Below are 19,672 nucleotides of genomic sequence, written 5' to 3' on the forward strand. Positions count from 1 at the left end.
TTCAGATGCCAAGACTGCGTTCAATTTTCATTTGGGAAAAAAAAAATATTTCGGGGCGAAGTAGGCACAATGCCTACCAGAGTGAGGACTGTTTAGTCATGTCTCAAAGGTTTAATTTTACATTTCAGGTAACTGTTTTTTGGAAGTAATCTTTTATAGTTTCCTTTAAAAGAAATGCTTACTGAAACTCACATAAATGAATTGTTATCTAGGGGAGGAAATGGGGAGGAAAAAAAAAAAAGATGCCAACAGGCGGTATAGACCTATAGTTCCAGTTCCTCAGGAATCTGACACAGGAGAATCACTTTAGCTTGGAGATTTGGAGGCACCCTGGGTAACAGAGATTCTATTTCTTGTTTTGTTTGTACCAAGACAGGGTCTCACTGTGTAGCTCAGGCCAGCCATGGACTCATGATTCTGACTCAACCTCCTGAGTACTGTGATTAGACGCATATGCCTCCAAGCCAGGCAGAGACACTAGCTCTTAAAAAATTAAATAGAAAAAATTAGTGGACAAGACTGTATATGACAGCGTTGACCATAAACTGGTAACTGATGGCTACTGGAGTGATTTCCATAGTGAAGGTTTATTTTAAGAGAAAGAAAAATAGGGGAAAGCTACTAAGACACTTCACAGGAAAATGCAAGTTTTTAACTATGGAGGGACACTGTAATGAAACGGTATTTTCTGGACAATACCAGAAGAGACTTCTTGCAGAGACTGCAGCCTGTGGACAAGGCTCTGGGGAAAGCCTTGAGGTCCACTGTGGTCCATGAGAACTTTGAGACGTGTACCACAAGCTCATGTTACCTAGTCACTTACCCCAGAGAAACTTAGGTCTATAAAAATGACACATCTGTAGAAGGTAATTCACTTGAGCAATTTAACAGCAAAACACAAGAAGCAACTTAAACATGATCATCAGTACAGGACACATTACATACATTTACATTATACAACTTGGAGAATACGAGATTTTCTTTTTAATATAACTATAAAATCATCAGGCTGCTAAGGCAGCTCTGTAGCAGGATTTTAGCAGAACTGTTGTATCTGAAATGGGAGTGACGGCACCTAAGCTTTGAAGTAGCCCGCTGTCAGTGATCATGGGATTATTCTTTTGAAGGATTCTCAGCGCCTCAGGCCTAGCAAACCAAGTTTTGTATGGTTGAGAATACATACTTAGGTAATGAGTCTTTCAAGAGAACTTCTAGATCAGCTAAGAAGTTTTGGTATCCTGAAGACTTGCTAACGGTGTCTTTTGTAACAAAGGAGCTTGAGGCTGGAGCTGGGAAGACACAGTGAGCCCAGGTCAACACTGGTACAGGGGACTCTTGAGGAGTCTAATGGCTCGCTGAGGAGTCTGCCCCCAGCAAAAAGGCTAACAGGTTTATACTGTACAGATGTCTGTCTTCATTATTAAATCCCAAGCAAGACACACACACAAACACACACACACACACACACACACACACAAGCTCCTGCAACATGTAAGAGCGCTTGCTGCACAAAACTCACAACTGGACTTTACTGTCTGTACCCCAGCACAGGATGAGCCGACTTCTCAAAGCTGCCTTCTGACCTAAACACGTCATTGTACATGGAGTACACATACCCACATTACACACATACATGCAAATAAAAAATCAGTCCTGTGTAACTATAATTTATAATTTTCAATGAAGTCATGTCTAGTATTTGCTTATAGATACAATAAAAATCAGTCTGCCTAAGAAGCTGACGCGGAGAAAGCCTGAGAACTAAGTAGCTGGTGTATTAATGGGAAGTAGACTGATCAGTGCATACCCTTACTGCTTTTCTAAAACAAAACAAGCAAATGCCCTCCATTATTTTCTTTCTTTTTTTTTTAAACTATTTAGTTATTTATTATATGTAAGTACACTGTAGCTGTCTTCAGACACCCCACAAGAGGGCATCAGATTTCATTGCAGATGGTTGTGAGCCACCATGTGGTTGCTGGGATTTGAACTCATGACCTCTGGAAGAGCAGTCAGTGCTCTTAACCACTGAGCCATATCACCAGCCCAAAATGTGCGCCAAGCCGCTGCCGCCTAGCTGGCTGTAACATTCTTTTTATTTTATTTTAAAGATTTATTTATTTTATATATGTGAGTACACTGTCACTGTTGTTGTCTTCAGACACACCAGAAGAGGGCATCGGAGCCCCATTAGAGATGGTTGTGAGCCACCATGTGGTTTCTGGGAATTGAACTCAGGATCTTTGGAAGAGCAGTCGATGCTCTTAACCGCTGAGCCATCTCTCCAGCTCCTCCATTATTTTCATATCAAGACTTTAGATTGAAATCTTCCTATCACCGAACCCCCAGTAAAAATCAATTTTGAACTTAGGCAAAAAACTAGACAAACTTCCACCACAATGATACAGGGAGGCAGAAAGAATATAGACATGTAATGCCATTGCTGAACTACAATCCAGACAAACACACGAAACATCCTATTAGAAGAGTTAAAATCCCAAACGACTGCCAACCACCAAGAACACAGAGCAACCAGACACTCATCCACCAAGCTGGGAACACAACAGTGCAGCCAGGTTTCTTAAAAAGAACCCTATAGCTTTCAATCCAGCTAGCACACCCCACAGCACTCAGACCAAATTGAAAACAAGCCCACACAGACCACAGTGTAGTTTATAGTCACTTTATTCCCTACCTAGCTTATAAAAATACTTTCTCATCTAAAATCAGTATTTATACATCAGAGAAGTCCTATTTCCAAAGCCTGTGGAACCTGAACCTCACACTGCCGTCACTACGATGAATTCTTCCCCATTCCCAGGTAGTCTCACAAATTTAAATAGTGTATTAGATTATAGGATAGAATACCAAGTAGAATAAAAATCTGCAGATGAATCCTGCCAACAGCTGCTGAGGGTAGAGGATGCTGATAGGAATGCACGGTCTGCTGACCAGTAAGGAGGGTCATGGCCGTGTCACCCGTGTGGTGGCTGACACTCCTTCCCCTCTCCCTACAATGCAGCTGTCAGGACTATGTCCCTTTCCACGTGGCAGAAGCTTCAGCATCTCCGCCACAGAGGGACGGACACTGGGCTTAGTCTCCTCCATCACTTGCTTCCGTTTTCCTCCCTTGCGGCTCCTCTGTTAGGCAGAGCAGAAGACCTGTTTCATGTTTTTTCTTTTTAAAGTTAGGAGTTTAGGGTACAAGATTTCTCTTACGTAGCTCACGCTGAACTCTTAATTTGTGATCCTCCTGCCTCAGCTTTTTGAGTGCTACGATTATAAATGAAATGATTATAAATGAATTCAATTATGTGGTTCTTTTCCAGTAACTACACTTATCAGCAATCACTAACTCAGTGGCCTAAGTTATGAGAAATCCTGGAGAATGTCAGTTCATAATTTCCCAATGTTACAACTTGCTTTGAACAGAGAACTCAGCCTCCAGAGAGAGGCATTATACATCCCTTCAAGCATATCCAAAGCAAAGTGCTTAATGCCAGCACACTTAGCGATCTTTCCCACAGCCAACGGAGACCAGCTGTGGAAGAGAGAGCTCACACCCCGATAGATCTGTAACTCTAGACACCAAGTCTCATGGTCTGTCAACTCCTTATGAAAACATCCGTCTAAGTGGTGTGTTGTTAAGGGAGTTAAGCCACGGCTTGTTTTGTTTTTGAGATACAGTCTCAATACATAGCCCTGGTTAGCCCAAAACTCAACATGGAGATCATTCTGGCCTCAAACTTACAGACATTTGCCCACCTCTGCCTCCACTGTGTGGGGATTAAAAGCTGACATGCTTCCACACCCAACCCTAAGCCACTTTACTCATTTTTTTTTTTAAACACACCTGGAAACCATCTCTTCTCGTATTAATACATCAGGACTTGATAAATAAAAAATAAGTTGACTCCTACATTCTAGTAACAAACACTCCAACTTGAAACAAACCTTCATTTATTGTCTACAGGACAGTAATTTTGCCCCTTAGCTGGTAATCACAGGTGGCTGTGTACTAAACAATACATGTCTCTTCCAGGTTACCACCGCTGGAAGCTCAGAAAATTCAATCTGAAGAGTGAGATTTATTATCTCTTGGTGGCAGCTGTCACCCTGAGAATAGGAACAAGATAAAGAAAATATACAGGACTTTGATTCTTCTACACAGGTATACATAAAGTTAAGTTTATTAATGACTATTTTTGAAGCCAGCCATTTTGTCCAGTATTTAAATAACAAGCTATTTAGTATTAAAGCAGAAGGGACTGTCACAATGTGACAGAAATACAGCTCTATCCATAGACCCTTCACACAATTATACACGAAATGCTAGTTTATGTAAGCAAGGCATCCCTACTTGTTCTAAAAGATGGGATGGCTACCCCACTGGAAAAGCAAATGAGGAGACTTAGATTAGGTTTTTCCCTATCTAGAGCTTGTTCAATCCAAGTGAAGCTATTAATGTCCTAACCAGTCTGGACTGCTTTGATATGTCATGTAACAACTTCAAACCTAATAGCCCTAAGATTTGTCCAAAAAAAAAAAAAAATGTGAAGGCCACAGACAGACAGACCCCAACATTAAATGCCTTCAGGTCAAGGCTAAGGGAGGCAAAGTGTTTCTACAGACATAACTGCAGAGTGATCATGTACACTCACTAACCTGTGGTTCTTAAGTAATCAAATACAGATAAAATGAAAAACTATTTGACCAAATCAGACTGGCTTATTAAAGTTCTGAAACCTTCTGTTGCTTTGGTGAGTGTTGGGTAAAAATACACCATTAATTTATTCCATGAGTTTTATATCAGAGCTCTCGATCATAGGCAACAACAAGCAAGAGTAAGGATCTAAGGAGCAGCACTGGATGGAAGCATCACCTTACATCTGTAGTCTGTCCTCTAGGACAGGAAATGAAATCACACAGCCCAGACTTTCTCAATCACACCCTGGACTGTTTAAACAGAGTTTTAAATTTGTAGCTTATCTCATAATCCCAAACGGAATCGTTCTCGGTATAAACAAAGCACTAAGATACACAGATCCTTTCTCCAACAGTTGCTGCCAATCAACTGGATCTTTTTATCCCACGTCCCAGAGAGAGATGTGCAAATGAGATGCTTCCTGCTTCATCCTGAAAATAAGAAACAAACGTGTTATGTGTTTAGTCACAATGAAAGACATATACATGTCTTCCCACATCACTTAAAATGAAAATTCAGCTCCTGCCCTATTTAGGGCAAATTAGCCCACAAATCAATTAAATTAGGTAAAGAAAATTAGTTAGGCATGTGTATGTACACAGCCTGGAATAAGTCCAGAAATGAGCACAAAACTGTATTTTGCAGAGAACTGGGCTAATATTACATGTTTAACAGCTATAATGTATCAGAGCTGTAGATCTAAAATTATATTTTCAAAACAGCTAAGTTCCTTCAAGAATCCATCACTACTTTCAGAAAAATGGCTGTGATACAATATATTGAAATAAACATAAAAGAAAAAAGGCACTTTATATAAGAGAACAAATATCAAGAAATTTAGCAAAATGTTTTGGGTAAGTTATCCTAAATATCTCACCATGTACTTAAGACAGAAGCTTATTTTACAGCCAGGTACAGTGGATATGCCTGTAACCCCAGCACTTGAGACACTGAGTTGAGAGTATTAAAGGTTCAAGGACAGCTCAGGCTATATAACAAACTCTTTTTCAAAAAGCCAAACACACACACACACATACACAAATTGACCATGAGAAAAATCAAACAGTGCCGCATTAACTCTGCCTCAGTGATAGCGCATGTCAGCATAATGTTCACCACTCACCAGAGACACTTCCCGCAGGAGACGAGCTATTACAACAACCACAATCTACAAGTGTGTGTGACTGGCCCAAGTGATACAGGCACAACACAAGACAAGCCCCACCTCCAGCTCAGGGAGCATCTCTTAGGAGTGGGTGAGAAAAGGACAAGAGCCAGAGGCTCAGCAGCCTGCTCAAGTGTCTTCCAGACACAAGAGGGATGGCTGCATGAGTCTCAGCACCATGGCTGCCATCGCAAGGCCTGCATAGTGACAACAGCAGATGACATGTCAACACAGACGGGGAAATTTCACAAGGCTCCACCCTAGGTGAAGAGCTACAGGCAATCAATCGCTGCTCAAGAAAAGAACCACTTTTCTCTAAGATGAGACCTCAGACAGGATATCCAATCCCAGATGTTCAACGCTAACAAACACACAGGCAACACGAGAAGGACTCGGTAGACAGAGGTGGTGGGGGAAGAGAGGGAGAGAAAGACACTCGTGTGTGTGTGTGTGTGTGTGTGTGTGTGTGTGTGTGTGTGTATAAGCGCGCGCTCGCATGTGTAAAACAATTATCAATGAAGTAGCTACTAATGTGAGAGGAAGGATAGAAAAGATGTAAATATATAGCACTCAAGTATGAAACTTTAAAAAAACTGAGGAAAATGTAAAGTTTTAAAGGAATGAAAAGCTAAAATACATTTTCTCTGTTATGATTACAGCTAGTAAAAGTATTCAATTAGTTTAGCCATACCATGATGTGAGGATGATGCTTAAAGCCACTACATAATCACATTTCTAAGAAATATTTTATATTGATCCTTACTGAAAAGAGAACTGTAGTGACAAATCTGGCATTTTGGTTTCTTTAAAAAACACAGAAATATTATAAGAACATGTTTTTGTTTTAATCTCAGATATGGGATACGAGGCTGCTTCAGATTGTCCACAGCAGCTGACTATGATTTGTCTCGTGCTAGCAGGGGCGTGATTTTGCCAACTGCAGATAGTTTCTGCAGTTGTGTGACATTTGGAATTCTGGGAACTTTTCAGAGGGTGTATAAATGCTAGAGCCACACAGATGGGCTGTTGGTTGATTATGGTTGGTCACTGGTTGTTTGGGAGGGTTGGTTGCTGTTTGATATTACTTATGGTTGAAGAAGAAACAAAAAAGATTCAGGGATCTTTCTCTCCTACCTAGTGTTAGAGAGGTTGAAAGGGTGGAGAACAGTGGAAGAAAGAAAAACGCACAAAGTAGCCAAAAGTCCAGTCACACAGAATGGTTTCTACCATATTACCAATCAGTGAGTTGATTATTAATTACTGCAGGTTTTTCACAGATGTAGCTTAATTACCTTATTTTCTGGGGTCTGCTGAAGTCTTACTTTCCTTTAGGACATGAATTTAGGAACAGCTCAATATACCTATGTTCTGAATATTTAAAAAAAAAAGTTAGTTTTGCAAAGTCTGAAAACATTAAACTCCTTTTTAATCACACTTCAGACAGCAGCACAGATCCTTTAACTTTTCTCTAACTAAATAAAACAAAGCGAAGTATAGTGGCACACAGCTGTATCCCCAGCTAGCTGGAGCTGACGTGGAAGGTCACTTGTGCTCCTTCAATTTGAGCTCAGCCCAGACAACAGTATCTACCTCAAAATGATAGCAATACATAGGTGTGCTAGCCTAACCTGTAATCCTGGTGTACAGGAGCCTGAGGGAAGAGATTTAACTCTGGTCTACGATACAAAATGAGAGAGCCTCAGGCTAACCAAATACACAAAATTAAAAAAAACAAAACACTAGACAGAAATATAAATATGCAAAATAATCAGAAGACAAATTTTGATCTTTTATCTTCAAGTTAATAGTACTAAAATGAATGCAGTTTTTCCAAAGGAAAAAATTCTAGGCCAATTCCCAAATGCATAAACAAAGCATCACGACAAGAAAACAGTGGGCAGACTTACGGATATGGGACCGATCCTTGAGCATGGCTGCAACAGCATCCTCATGGGTATCAAAGTGCACGTCAGCTTCTCCAGTGGCCTTCCCACTGGAGCTGTATTCCATGATGATTCTCACAGGCTTCAGTGGAGCAAAGAACTAACCGAGGGCAAACAAACAACCCAATTATGCACTGTAGCTTTGTAGCTTTGTAGCTTTGTCCCTCTTCTCCCTGGCTGGTAATACAGTCTACTGAGTCATGATGCTGGGAGCCAGCCTGTGAGATGACTCAGCAAGTACAGGCACATTACCCCCCCCCCAACTCCAATCCCTGATCTGATCTCCATACACATGCCATGAACACCCCCTCTTCTTACCACCTCTCCCCCAAAATTCCACACAATAGTTTTTTTAAAAGATGTTGCCAAGTGGCAGCATAACAAACTTCCCAGGCAACCTTGAGAACAATTACTCCAGAGTCAGGATTGCTGAGCCAGGTTCAGCAGGTCAGTTGTATGCAGTGCACTTTCAACTTGTGACAGGAGCATCTGGACACTGATGTCATGGAACATGCAATAGTTGCTCTGTACTGGTAGCCCAAGTCTCAGTGCCTGAACTAGAAGTAAATGTATCAAACTGGCTTATTCTGATTATTAAACCTCCAACTTACTATTGGCCTGATGGTTTTTTGTTTTTTGGGGTTTTTTTTCCTTTCAATTATAATAATACAAAGGCACACTTTTTTGAAGTGAGCCAATCTAACTACACTGCCCAAGCTGCCCTCAAACGCCTGGGCTCCCACACGGGTCCTGCATAAATCATGTACCACAGCTACAGGGGATGGAGGGAGCTTCAGCAAGGAGGGAGATGGTGGCTAAAAGGACATGGCAGAAACCGTTTCCCAACATCCCTCAAATTACTCCACGTCCCATTTTAGATTGTGCAAACCTATGGACACAAAGCTTAGTACCACACACATTTATAATGTCTTGGGGATTGGTTTGGAAAGGCAATCCTCTCATGTGGACAAAATGCAGGGAAGGCAGAGTTCCAAAGTCAACAGCCTCTGGAAGTTTTTCTGACATCTCCTTAGGCGATTCTGAGGAAGAACAGAAAACACTGTTAAGGACACAAACCCTCCAGAGCTATTAGCAGATTATAATTAGATATGACCTTTAAGTCAAAGTCCTCAATTCATCCTGAACCAGAGTACATGGGCTTTAAAGGCCAAAACCTGAAATTTCTGCTACTTAACAGCTGTCACCTGAACAGCCATTAAAAGCACTTAGGACCTCAAACCATTCCCAAATGAAGAATTTATCTCATGTGACTAGACAATAAAATGACCATGAATTAAATTGCAAAATAGGAGAACTGTCTTGGTTGTAGGTTCTAAAAAACAAGCAAACAAACAAACAAAAAAGTAGCAAATTCGGTGTCAGGAAAGCCCAGAGCACAGGGTTTGTAAGCACTTTCCAATTCCAAAGATCCCAAAGAATTCAATCCAGAAGCAAATAAAATTCCTTAGTTCACACATCTGCTCTCTATCTGAATCATTTTCACTTTAGCTTAAGCACTGACATTTTACTTTTGTTTGTTCCGTCTGTACTACCTAGCCTTTGAGACAGTCTACAAAATGACCACAACAAACAGAAGCAAGGGGTGCCTGCCGGAGTGACTGCTCACTCATAGGTGAGAGCTCCAGCAGTGGGCTGTTCCATTCCCACCTACATGGTGGTTTACAACCATTTGTAACCCCCTGCCTGAAGGCCCCTTCTGGCCTCTGAAGATACCATGTGATACACAGATACAGACAGACAGACAGACAGACAGGCACACACAGGCACACACACACCACAAATAATAGTAATAAAAACTAACAGAAAGAACTGCGGAGATGGCTTGGTGGTTGGTGTGTACTACTCTAGGTCAGCATGAGCTACTAGCTCTAGCATGCACTTCTCAGGGGACCCAAGTTCAGTTCCCAGAACCCCTTTCAGGAAGTTCACCATTGCTTGTGTCTCCAGCTCTAGGGAAGCCATTTGGCCTCCACAGAACTAGCACATTGTATAGACACACATATATCAATTAAAAACATAAACACAATAATTTCAGTCAAGACTGTTCAGTTAGTAAAGGTGGCCACTGTCCACACTGATGACCTCAGTCCTATTCCTGGGTCAGCTGGTAGAGGACCAACTCTGCAAGTTGTCCTCTGACGCCCACACACGCATATGGCCAAGTGGATTCACATAGCTAATGCACACAAAGCACAAACAACCTCTGTACTTAGAAACATGATAATTAAACCTTTGTGTATATAAAGTCCATTCTCCACTCATATTCAATATTTAACTCAATCCCCCTGTTCTGAACCTCACATACAAGCTAGCCATGAAAACAGTTTTAACAAAACCTAAACGTACAAGGCAATCTTCAGAAGAGACAAGACATTACCTATCTCTTTATCACTTTCAAAAGCTGTCATAGGCCGAATATCCTCATTTACTTCATGTTCCTCAAATACCACTCCTGGTTCAGTTATATATTTAGTAGTAGGAGAAGACAACATTTTCTTTCCTTTATGAGATCCAATGTGTGCTCGAACTTCATTCCTTCTGCTTGGAAATATCTCTATGTATCTAAAACAAACAAAATGAAAAGGCATAGATGACATAAGGTAACTTAAAGATGTGTACAGCAAACTTAATAATTAGGTCTGTGTGAGTAGAGAGATGGCTCAGCAGTTAAGAGCACTTGCTGCTCCTCCAGAGGACCCACTGTTCAGTTCCCAGCACCCACATGGGGCAGCTCACAATCACCTACAGCCTCAGAACAAGGGAATCCAGCATCCTCTTCTGGAGTCTTGGGGCACCTTGTACAGATATATGCATTCAAACGTGCACACACACACACGCGCGTACACTCGCTCCAATATTTTAAAATAATCAGGTATATTGTATTTCCACAGCTTATAAAACATGGATATTCAAAGACAAGGACAAGAATTAAAAAATCCATCTACATATTACTTTATGAGAATGCTCTTTCAGCAGAATAGGTCAACATGCTAATTTTTTGCCCCCAAAATATCACTTATGGATGTTTTATATATATGGTATTTTTTATTTATACATTTATATATTTATATTTTATTTATATATGGTATTTTTTATTTATACAGTTTTTAAATGTGTTTTTTGAAAGAGCTTATTAAGGTTTAATCTTCATAGTACTTACATGACTGTAAATGGTTTCAAGGGAATGACTCATAAGCTAACATCATATCCCAGCTACTCATAAAAGAAAACGTGTGTGAACAGACACAAATGTTTTCTAACAGTATTCTTCTGCCTCATGAGAACAACTAAAGTTAAGTCATGGCGGCACATACTGTAATCCCAGCACTGGAAAGGTGCTCACTCAAAAGTTCAAGGCCAGAGTAGGCTGCACAGTGAATTCTATGCCAGCTCAAGCTACAGTGAGAGCCTGTCTCAAAACAGAAATAAAGAAAATCTCCCAAGCTCTGTTTGCTATTTGTCCTAAGAAGGTTCTTAGTCGAGAAACTGATTCCCATGGTAAGAGTAATGGGGGACACTGTGGGGCCATGAACAGAAGAAACCAGTGGGAGCTTTTGGTCATTTGGGGCCTTGACCATGGAAGGGAACACAGGTGTCTTCCAGAATCAGGACACCAGAAAGCTCTAAGTCTGACCATAATCTCTCTGAGTCATTATATAGCTTCCTTTCCCCAGATATGTATTTTTTTAAATTTTATTATCATTATGTGAATCTGTCAAGTATTAGTGTATGTGTAGAGGTCAGAGAATAATTTGCTGGAATCTGTTTTCTCCTTCCTCCTTGACAGGGTTTAGGGGATTAAACTCAGGTCCGGTAGTCAGGCTACTGAGTAAACACTTTAAACTGCCAAGCTGTCCCTCACAACGTAAAATACAACTTTTTTATCCCCATACTAAAATGCTCTTGGCCAGCATTCCCTGGGAAGGTTGTGAGGGGCTGGATTCCAAAACCTCATCACACTGGACTTTTAAGCATCTAAAACTTGGAACTAAATAAGCCTATTCTTTTAGAAAGTTAGCATACCCTATTTCTTATAGCAATAAAAGCGGACTAATACAGGTTTTGTATTTCCATAACTAACAACCTCAAGGGCTTACAGTTCAGTTTTGCATAGTCAAATCTATAGAAACACTAAAAGCTATGAAGAACTTCTCCAGAACTTAACTAAGTGGCTAACAAGAAATTTAAAAATTATCACAAATACTATCAGACACACTGGCACATAACTATAATCCCAGAAGTTGGGCATAGAAACAAAACGATCAGAGGGTCAGGCCAGCCTGGGCTACGGATCAAGTTCAGGGGCCAGTGAGATGGCCCAGTGGGTAATGGCACTTGTTGCCAAGGCTGCTGATATGATTCTGATCTCCAGAACACACAAGATGGAACAAGAGAACCAGCTCTTCCATGTTGTCCTGGCTGTCCTGACTCTACAGACAAGCTCTGGCACACATGTGCATGCAAATGAACACACAGACACAAATAAGTAATAAAAGTCCCTTAAGTCAAAGAGAATTCACGGCCAGCCTGGGTTACACAGTAAATGAATAAGCTTGAGTTCAGCTCACTGACGGAGTACCTCCCCTAGCATGCTCAAAGCCCTAGATTCCATCCGTAAAACCCAGGGAAAGACAGACAACTAAGAAGAACACCTCTGCTTTGAGTGACAGCAATGGTGACACACACATAATATTCAGGAATCAAAGGCAGGAGGATGGCATGTTTGAGGCTAGCCTGGTCCATTTAGCAAGGTCCAGGCCAGTCTAGGCTATACAGAAAACCCTTGTGCCAATGTTTAGGACACTTGCTCTTGCAGAGAAGCCAGGTTCAATTCCCAGCTCAATTTCCAGCATACAGTGGCTGACAACCATTTATAACTCCAGTTCCTCCAGATCTAACAAGAAGCACATGTGGTGTACATGCATGCAGGCAAAGCATTCATACACATAAAATAAAAGTAAATCAATCTTAAAAAAAAAAAAAAAAAGGATCCAAAGAACTTAGAATCAATTCTTTAAGGGGATCCTGAGGGCTGGAGAGATGGCTCAGTGGTTAAGAACACTTGACTTATCTTCTAGAAATCCTGAGTTCAAGACCCAACAACTACACAGTAATGGGCTCTGATGCTCTCTTTTCAGATGTGCTTGAAGACAGAGCACCCATATACATAAAATACATGAATAAATGAATCTTTAAAAAGGGGGGGGGTATCCTGAAACACGTTAGGTTTACATTTAATTTTAAAAAGAGCTAAGTAAAAGGCGGCAGACCAGCCGGAGGCTCGGCAGTCAGACTGGAGGCAGCTGAGCAGGTAAAAGCACTTGTTCCCGCAGAGGTCCTAGTTCATTACCCAGCACCCAGCCACCCAGGTGGCTCGCAACCACCCCAACTCCACTTCCAGGGCATCTGACATCCTCTTTTGACCAACCTGGATATCAGGCACACATAAAGCATGTGAGCACAACTTAAACACATCTAAAAGGAATCCTAAGGAACGTAACAGAACAGTAATTTAAAAGTATGCATTTTTACTAGATCTGCAAAACTCAAACACACATCTACCTCATTACATACACGCTGATACAAACATGGCCTCCAACCTCATTACATACTCTCTAACGTGATATGACCATGTCAGTGTACAAGACAACTGACACAACTTCTTTAAAAGCCAATCACAATTTTAAAAAGAGAGGGATGGAGCTAGGGAGAAAGTTCAGATGGCTAAGTGCTTGCTGCACACGCATAAGGCTCTGAGTTTGGACCTCCAGATCCACACAGAAGCCAGATGTGGTGACAGAGCTTTAACCTCAGAGCTGAGAGGGAGCAGGCAGGGCTCGCTGGCCATCAGTCTAGCTGCTCTGCAGGCTCTGGATTTGGTGAGGCCCATCTCAAATAAACAGGTAGAGAGAGACTGAGGAAGATACAGTGTTAACGCCTGGCCTCCAGCCTCCACATACATGGGTGGACAAGCACACCTACAACATGCACACACATGAATACACTACACACAAACACACATAAAACAGAGAGGGACTTAAAATTAGTAACATATTAGTATCAAAAGTACTGTAGGGACCTATCGTATTCTGGTTCACACAAGTCAATTATAAAGGTATTTTTGTTACAAATGGAAAGATGTGATTATGGGCAGCTAACAGACAGTAAGACAGTGCTAATTTTGTCAGACGTGAAAATACTGTGGCTATGAAAGAAAATTTCTTTAAAAACCATACTAAAAAAACTAAACACAGCAAGACTTGGATTTTACAGGACTACCTCTCACCTAGAACTCAACATATCAGAGCAATTATTTTGAATGATGAGCATTTAGTGGCTCACTGTGGTATCCCTGGTTTAACACGTTTGGATAACATGACAGGGATGGTACAATGCACTCATCACAATGACCTGGCACCTCTGCCAACAGCTGCTTCACTCACCGGTTACCAATTTCTTCCCTGTGCTTTAGAAGCGCTTGGTTGGCCATTTCTGGTTCTTCAAACTGTACATAGGCTTCCCCTGTTTTTCTTCTCCCTTTATAGTCCATCACAAAGGTAATGTCCACTATGTTCAGTCCTAGGATACGAAGACAACGTACACATTAGTGCTGCCAACAAGAGCTTTCTCCGCTGGACTTAACAAGCTTACTCATGCACTGTAACATTTAGGTATTATTCGCCAACTTCAAAGCTGTACATGTTCAAGGACAAACATTCATTATGTAACTAAAAACTCAGTGCTTGTCAGGAGCCCGGAGAATGTTACAGATATAGTTTATCTCTCTCAAAGTTCTCCTTAGTTTTTTTGGGGGGAAGCAAGGGGATGACTGGTTATATTTTAGGAGACATTTTTTAAACAAGCAAAGTTACTGACAGGCATATTTTGTAGCCAGAAGTTAGATACTGCTTCTTCTTCTAAGTTTGGATCTCCAGTGTCCACATAAAAGCCTTATGTTGTGACAGATCTTTAACCTCATCTCCCCCTGGTGCTGAGATTACAGGTGTGTAGCGCCATACACAGTTATGTGGTACTGGGATGCAATGCAGGGCTCTGAGACTGCTAAGCAAGCATTCCACCACTGAGCTACAGCCCCCAGCCCACCAGACGGTGTTAAGTCATGTAAATGATTACTGTCTTGGAGAAGTGTGACCACTATTTTAAGAAAACAGTTTCTTCATAGTTAAACAAATGTTATGAAACTATTCTGAAAGTTGACATCCCGAAAGGTCTGCCTGAAAGACCGAAACACTTCAAAGGTACAAAAGGAAGAATAATGACAGGAAGAAACTGTAAGTCCAAACATGACATCACTGCCACCCACCGGCAAAGAAGTCCACAATGTCCTTTTCATTGCAGCTGTAAGGAAGCCCTCTCAGGCGGACCACACCGTCACTGAGTGGAGGCGAAGGCTTGACCTGCAGGCTCTTCATTAAGGCATCCACATCTTCGTTGTTTATTTCATACACTACAAAGAAAAGCACACACAGAAAGATAAATACACTGCTACTTGAATTCAACATTATAGTTTTAATCTTTGTGAATTTCTGTCAAGAATTTAACAAGTAACAACCACTGAATATATACCGTGCTCCAGGCATAAACTATTTAATCCTCAGAACTTTAGGATAGACTTGGGCAATACTTTTATTCTATAGACTTAATAACCGAGATTGAGCCAGGGAGATGGTTCAGCAGTTCCAAATGTGATAGAACCCACACCAGAAGGAAAGATTCAACATTCTAGAGTTGTCTTCTGGTATCCCCATGTGGATACCACATATCATCCGTAAATACATACACACACACACACACTTGAAACCTATTTTTTAAAAAGAAACAGAGCTGAAGAGGTGGCTTTTCCAGGAGGATTCAAGTTTGGTTTTCGAAACCAGATCAGGTAGCTAGCTCACAACCTGCTAGATCCAGCTGACACTTGTCACCGTCAGGGCCCCAGCACTCATATCCATATTACACACACACACACACACTTATCACTTTCACAAGTTATAAAATATTAGCTAAAATTCCGTTTGAAAAATGTCATGATGAAACCTAATTCTAACAGTAAGCTGAGATCTTTAAGATATGTAACATTTAACTACTGTACCACTGTTAAATGTTATACCACCACTGCCTTGAAAAGTTTAAAGTCTCAAAGACCCCAAAGTCAGACCCGCGGTCACCCACCTTCCACATACCGCTGCCCCATGTACATCCGGTGCTTTTCTAAGGCCTTATGGACATCCTGTTCCGACTGCATCTCAATCAAGGCGTCGCCCCTCCGTTTCCCGTCTCTATTTAGGAGGAAATGTACTCCATTCTCACCGTTTCGGATCCTGCAGTCTAAAAATATACGATTAGAGTCATTAAACACAGAAGTCAAAGTTTTTGTCTCAATTTTCCACATCACAGCAACACAGGAACCAAAAATCGCTTACCGAATCCTTCACTCTTCAGATACACTTTTACCATATTATTTCCCCTACCCCAACTTCTCCCAGATTCTATATATAAACTCAGGCACTGAAACCATCCAAATGCTAATGAAGGTGGCAGTCTAAAAATGTTCCAAGTAGAAAAGATAGGTGCTGTACAACTTTAATCCCAGCACTCAGGAAGCAGAGGCAGGCAGATCTCTGAGTTTGAGGCCAGCCTGGTCTACAGAGTGAGCTTCAAGACACCGAGGGCTATGCAAAGAGAGTGTTGGTGGGAGGGGGCACATTTAAAAAAAAAAAAAGCAAACCAAGCACAGAAGCTCATTATTTTCCAACAGCAACTGAAACTTTTTCTTGATTGTCTTCCTTTAAAAACATATCCATAAAGTACTTTCTGCAAAGTAATCATTACAAATAATCTAACTCCCCCCCCCTTTCCTTAAAACAAAGACAACTTTAAACTGCCAACACATAATCAGTGGTGGCTTATAGAATGTCTGATTCGCATGACACCATCATGTTTACATTAGGCGATACATTCAGTTTTAAGAGGAAGACTTAAAATCATAGTCAGATAGTAGCAATTAAAAACTGACCACACAGTGGGAAATCTCTCAAACATATGAAAGAGAACTCAGTTCAATGTATGAATGCACAGCATGAATGGCTACTCTTCTACAAATTCCCACGGACGGGTTTAGCCTTTAGTTATGCACGTAGTAAACTGCACGTATGACTGTTAAGCGACGTCACACTCTGGAATTTCAGCATTATTTACCTGTTATATTCAGTCTGAAATCTGTATGTACTACGTACACACCCATCAGCACATGGTATGAAAAGGTCTCAGCCGGACCATCCCTCACCCTCAGAGCTGCCTTCAACCAAACTGCATATTTAAAACACACGTTAAGATATACCTGAGAAAAAGTTAAGAACATCTTCCACCGTGCAGGACCAAGGCAGTCCCTGAGCGCGGATGAGGTAAACATCATCCACCTCTTTTAGCTTGGATGGGCTCAGTTCGTACTCAGGTAGTGGTGAGAGGTCTTCCAGGTAGGTAGTTTTGGACTCCTTTCAAGAAAAAAAAAGAACTGTAAAGACATTTCTTAGACAACCTATTTAGAAAAGCGCTTACCTCTACAAACAGATACAGATGAGATTATTTCAGAGGTGAGAAGCACACTTCTCCACCCTCTGGTTTTGTTTCTTTAGAAGAGTGTCTCTCCATGTGGCCCAGGCTACCCCAAACGCACCACCATCCTGCCACAGTCTCCCGAGTGCTGGTGACAGGCTAGCTATGCCAACATGGCTTGGTTTACATTTATATTTTAGATCCTAAGGCAATATGCAAGTGTATTCTGGTGACAGTGCTCCCAGTAAAGACAGGTCTGCCTTCCAAGCACTGAGAGTAACAATACTTTCATTAAAAGACATACAATGACAAATTATACCACTTAATCGAAAATTGCCCCATACACACGAAACACAGCATCAGATCATCGTCTGAAAGCACTGACCATGTGGAACAAGGCAAGAGACAGAACAATATGCTGTAAGTGTAAGTACAAAATCCTGTAAATTTAAAAAGAAAACTACAGGAAAAAAAAAGAATAAAGATGGGAAATATAAAAGACAGGACATTCCAATTTGAGAGGCGGGGGTAAGTAGTAGCATCTGAAAAATAGCATACACATTTGTCAAAACTGGACGGTAAAAATAAAAGCCAAAGGCAAACGGAACACACAGCAGCTGGCTATTGTGTGTTGGGCACTATGAAGGGACATTTTGCTTGGTGGACAAAGTTAATAAATAAGAAGACATATTGGGACATGGGTAAACATCTTGAAAAGACTAATGTAAAAGCAAGAGAATAAGAGAAAGAACAGAAAAGCCAACAGCAGAGACAAGTGGCAGGGGCCTCAGACACAGCTACTTTCTCTGTTCCCCCAGAATCCCATAAACATCTCAGGTTTTTACCAAAAAAAAAAAAAAAAAAGTGCAGCAAAAAGTATTGGACCGGGATTCAAATCAATAAGCTCAGCTACTGGCAGACATCAGCCATGCAGATGAACCACCCAGATATCACTAATTCAAGCAGACGAAAAACTGAATTAAGATAAACATGGCCGGTTGCAATAGGGGTTAGGTAGCCCAAAGCAAGCAGACACTTCCCGGATGCCACATACGCCGCAAGAGAAATGTTCACATTTGCAGAAGACAAAATATTTGCAATATGAATTCCTATAATGTCTTTCTGGGAAGACAGGGAACAAATAAAGATCCTGAAGTCACAACTGAGCCCCCCTCATCCTCACCCACGGAAGCCCCTCGCCCCACACGCGTTCTCTCCCACTTTCCCACGGTCTCCGCGTCCGCTGAGCCCCGCTGCACCAAAGGTCCTTCTGTCAAGGCGACTGGACTTGCAGAGGTGACCTTCAGTCAGGTCGCTCGCCTCTCCCCGCGGACGCGAGAGAGGGGCGCGCGGGGGGCCGTCCCCAGGATAGCCCACGCTCCCGTGCGCGCGGGGCTGCGCGTCGGTGGCCGGCCGAGGAGGCCCGAGCCGCCCGGCCTACGGGCTCCCACCGCACGCACGGCCGGCCCCTACCCTCCGCGGGCTCCTGCCTCTCAGCTTCACCTCCAGCGGGCATAAGGCTAGGGGGTAGGCGGGGTGGGGGCATCGGCGGCCCCCCCAAAACCTACCATGGGCCCGGCGGGAAACAAGGCCTCTACATTCACCCCAGCCACACTTACACTGCCCAACCGCCCAGACTCGGAGGGAACAAAACAAGGAGAAGAGCTGGGGCCGGGAGAGCGTCCCTTGTTCCCGTGCCCAATAGGACGGCGGAGCGGGAGGGAGGCGGGGGTGCGGTGCGTGCCGCGGATCCCCGGGCGCGCACGCGAGGCGCTCGCGGACAGACGGACGCGGGCGCGCGGCCGCCGAGGGTCCCGCGCGCGCGCCGCCACGTACCTGGCTGTAACCCCGCGTCGGGCCCGCGGCGGCCGCCAGCGATCGCGGAAGCAGCGGGGCGCGCAGGGCCGAGTAGGACGCGGCGGCGGCCGCGGCGGCGGAGGGCCGGACAGGGACGAGACCCGCCAGTCTCCCGGCGGCCGCAGGCCCGAGCTGCAGGCCCCGCGTCTGCGAAGCGGCGGCCGCGGCGGCCCCGAGAAGCAGCAGCAGGCGGCGGCGGCCAGAGACGCCGGACGGGAAGGTGCCGGCGGCCGAATAGAAGGGCAGGCAGGCGGCGCCCGTCCGCCGGCAGCTGCTGCAGTTGCAGCCGCAGCCCCGGAGCAACGCTCCTAGCACCCAGCGCGTCCCGGCCATCGGCTCCTGAGGCGGCACGGGGCCTGGAGGTTGCCGCTGTGGCGCGAGCGGAGGGGAAGTGGAATCCAGGGCGGG

The 19,672-nt window shown here is 43.0% G+C and overlaps 1 protein-coding gene across 2 annotated transcripts; it reads right to left on the minus strand.

Moving 5' to 3' along the window:
• Positions 1-3,943: 3,943 nt before the first annotated feature.
• Positions 3,944-19,651, minus strand: Grsf1 (G-rich RNA sequence binding factor 1). Of its 2 annotated transcripts, none has more exons than XM_028752618.1 (10): positions 19,244-19,651; positions 17,193-17,346; positions 16,025-16,180; positions 15,159-15,302; positions 14,278-14,413; positions 10,212-10,396; positions 8,732-8,853; positions 7,778-7,913; positions 7,163-7,238; positions 3,944-5,136 (listed from the first exon to the last, which is right to left on the minus strand). In XM_028752618.1, the coding sequence occupies exons 1-9, from the start codon at positions 19,595-19,597 to the stop codon at positions 7,189-7,191; spliced, it is 1,437 nt and encodes a 478-aa protein (XP_028608451.1). In that variant the 5' UTR covers positions 19,598-19,651; the 3' UTR covers positions 3,944-5,136; positions 7,163-7,188. The 2 variants fall into 2 exon arrangements, with proteins under 2 accessions (XP_028608451.1, XP_028608452.1); XM_028752619.1 differs by lacking the exon at positions 19,244-19,651 and adding an exon at positions 18,976-19,056.
• Between the last annotated feature and the right edge of the window lie 21 nt (positions 19,652-19,672).

This window comes from Grammomys surdaster, unplaced genomic scaffold, assembly GCF_004785775.1.
Source record: "Grammomys surdaster isolate TR1022 unplaced genomic scaffold, NIH_TR_1.0 125928, whole genome shotgun sequence".
NCBI classification, from domain to species: domain Eukaryota; kingdom Metazoa; phylum Chordata; class Mammalia; order Rodentia; family Muridae; genus Grammomys; species Grammomys surdaster.

Bases quoted from the DNA above. Each gene is read 5' to 3' on its own strand.
- Grsf1 (XM_028752618.1), bottom strand. From the start codon at position 19,597: ATGGCCGGGACGCGCTGGGTGCTAGGAGCGTTGCTCCGGGGCTGCGGC. The intron at 17,347-19,243 runs GTACGTGGCGGC...TTTTCTTGAAAG, and splicing joins CGACGCGGGGTTACAGCCAG to GAGTCCAAAACTACCTACCT. The intron at 15,303-16,024 runs GTGGGTGACCGC...TTTTCTTTGTAG, and splicing joins GGGGCAGCGGTATGTGGAAG to TGTATGAAATAAACAACGAA.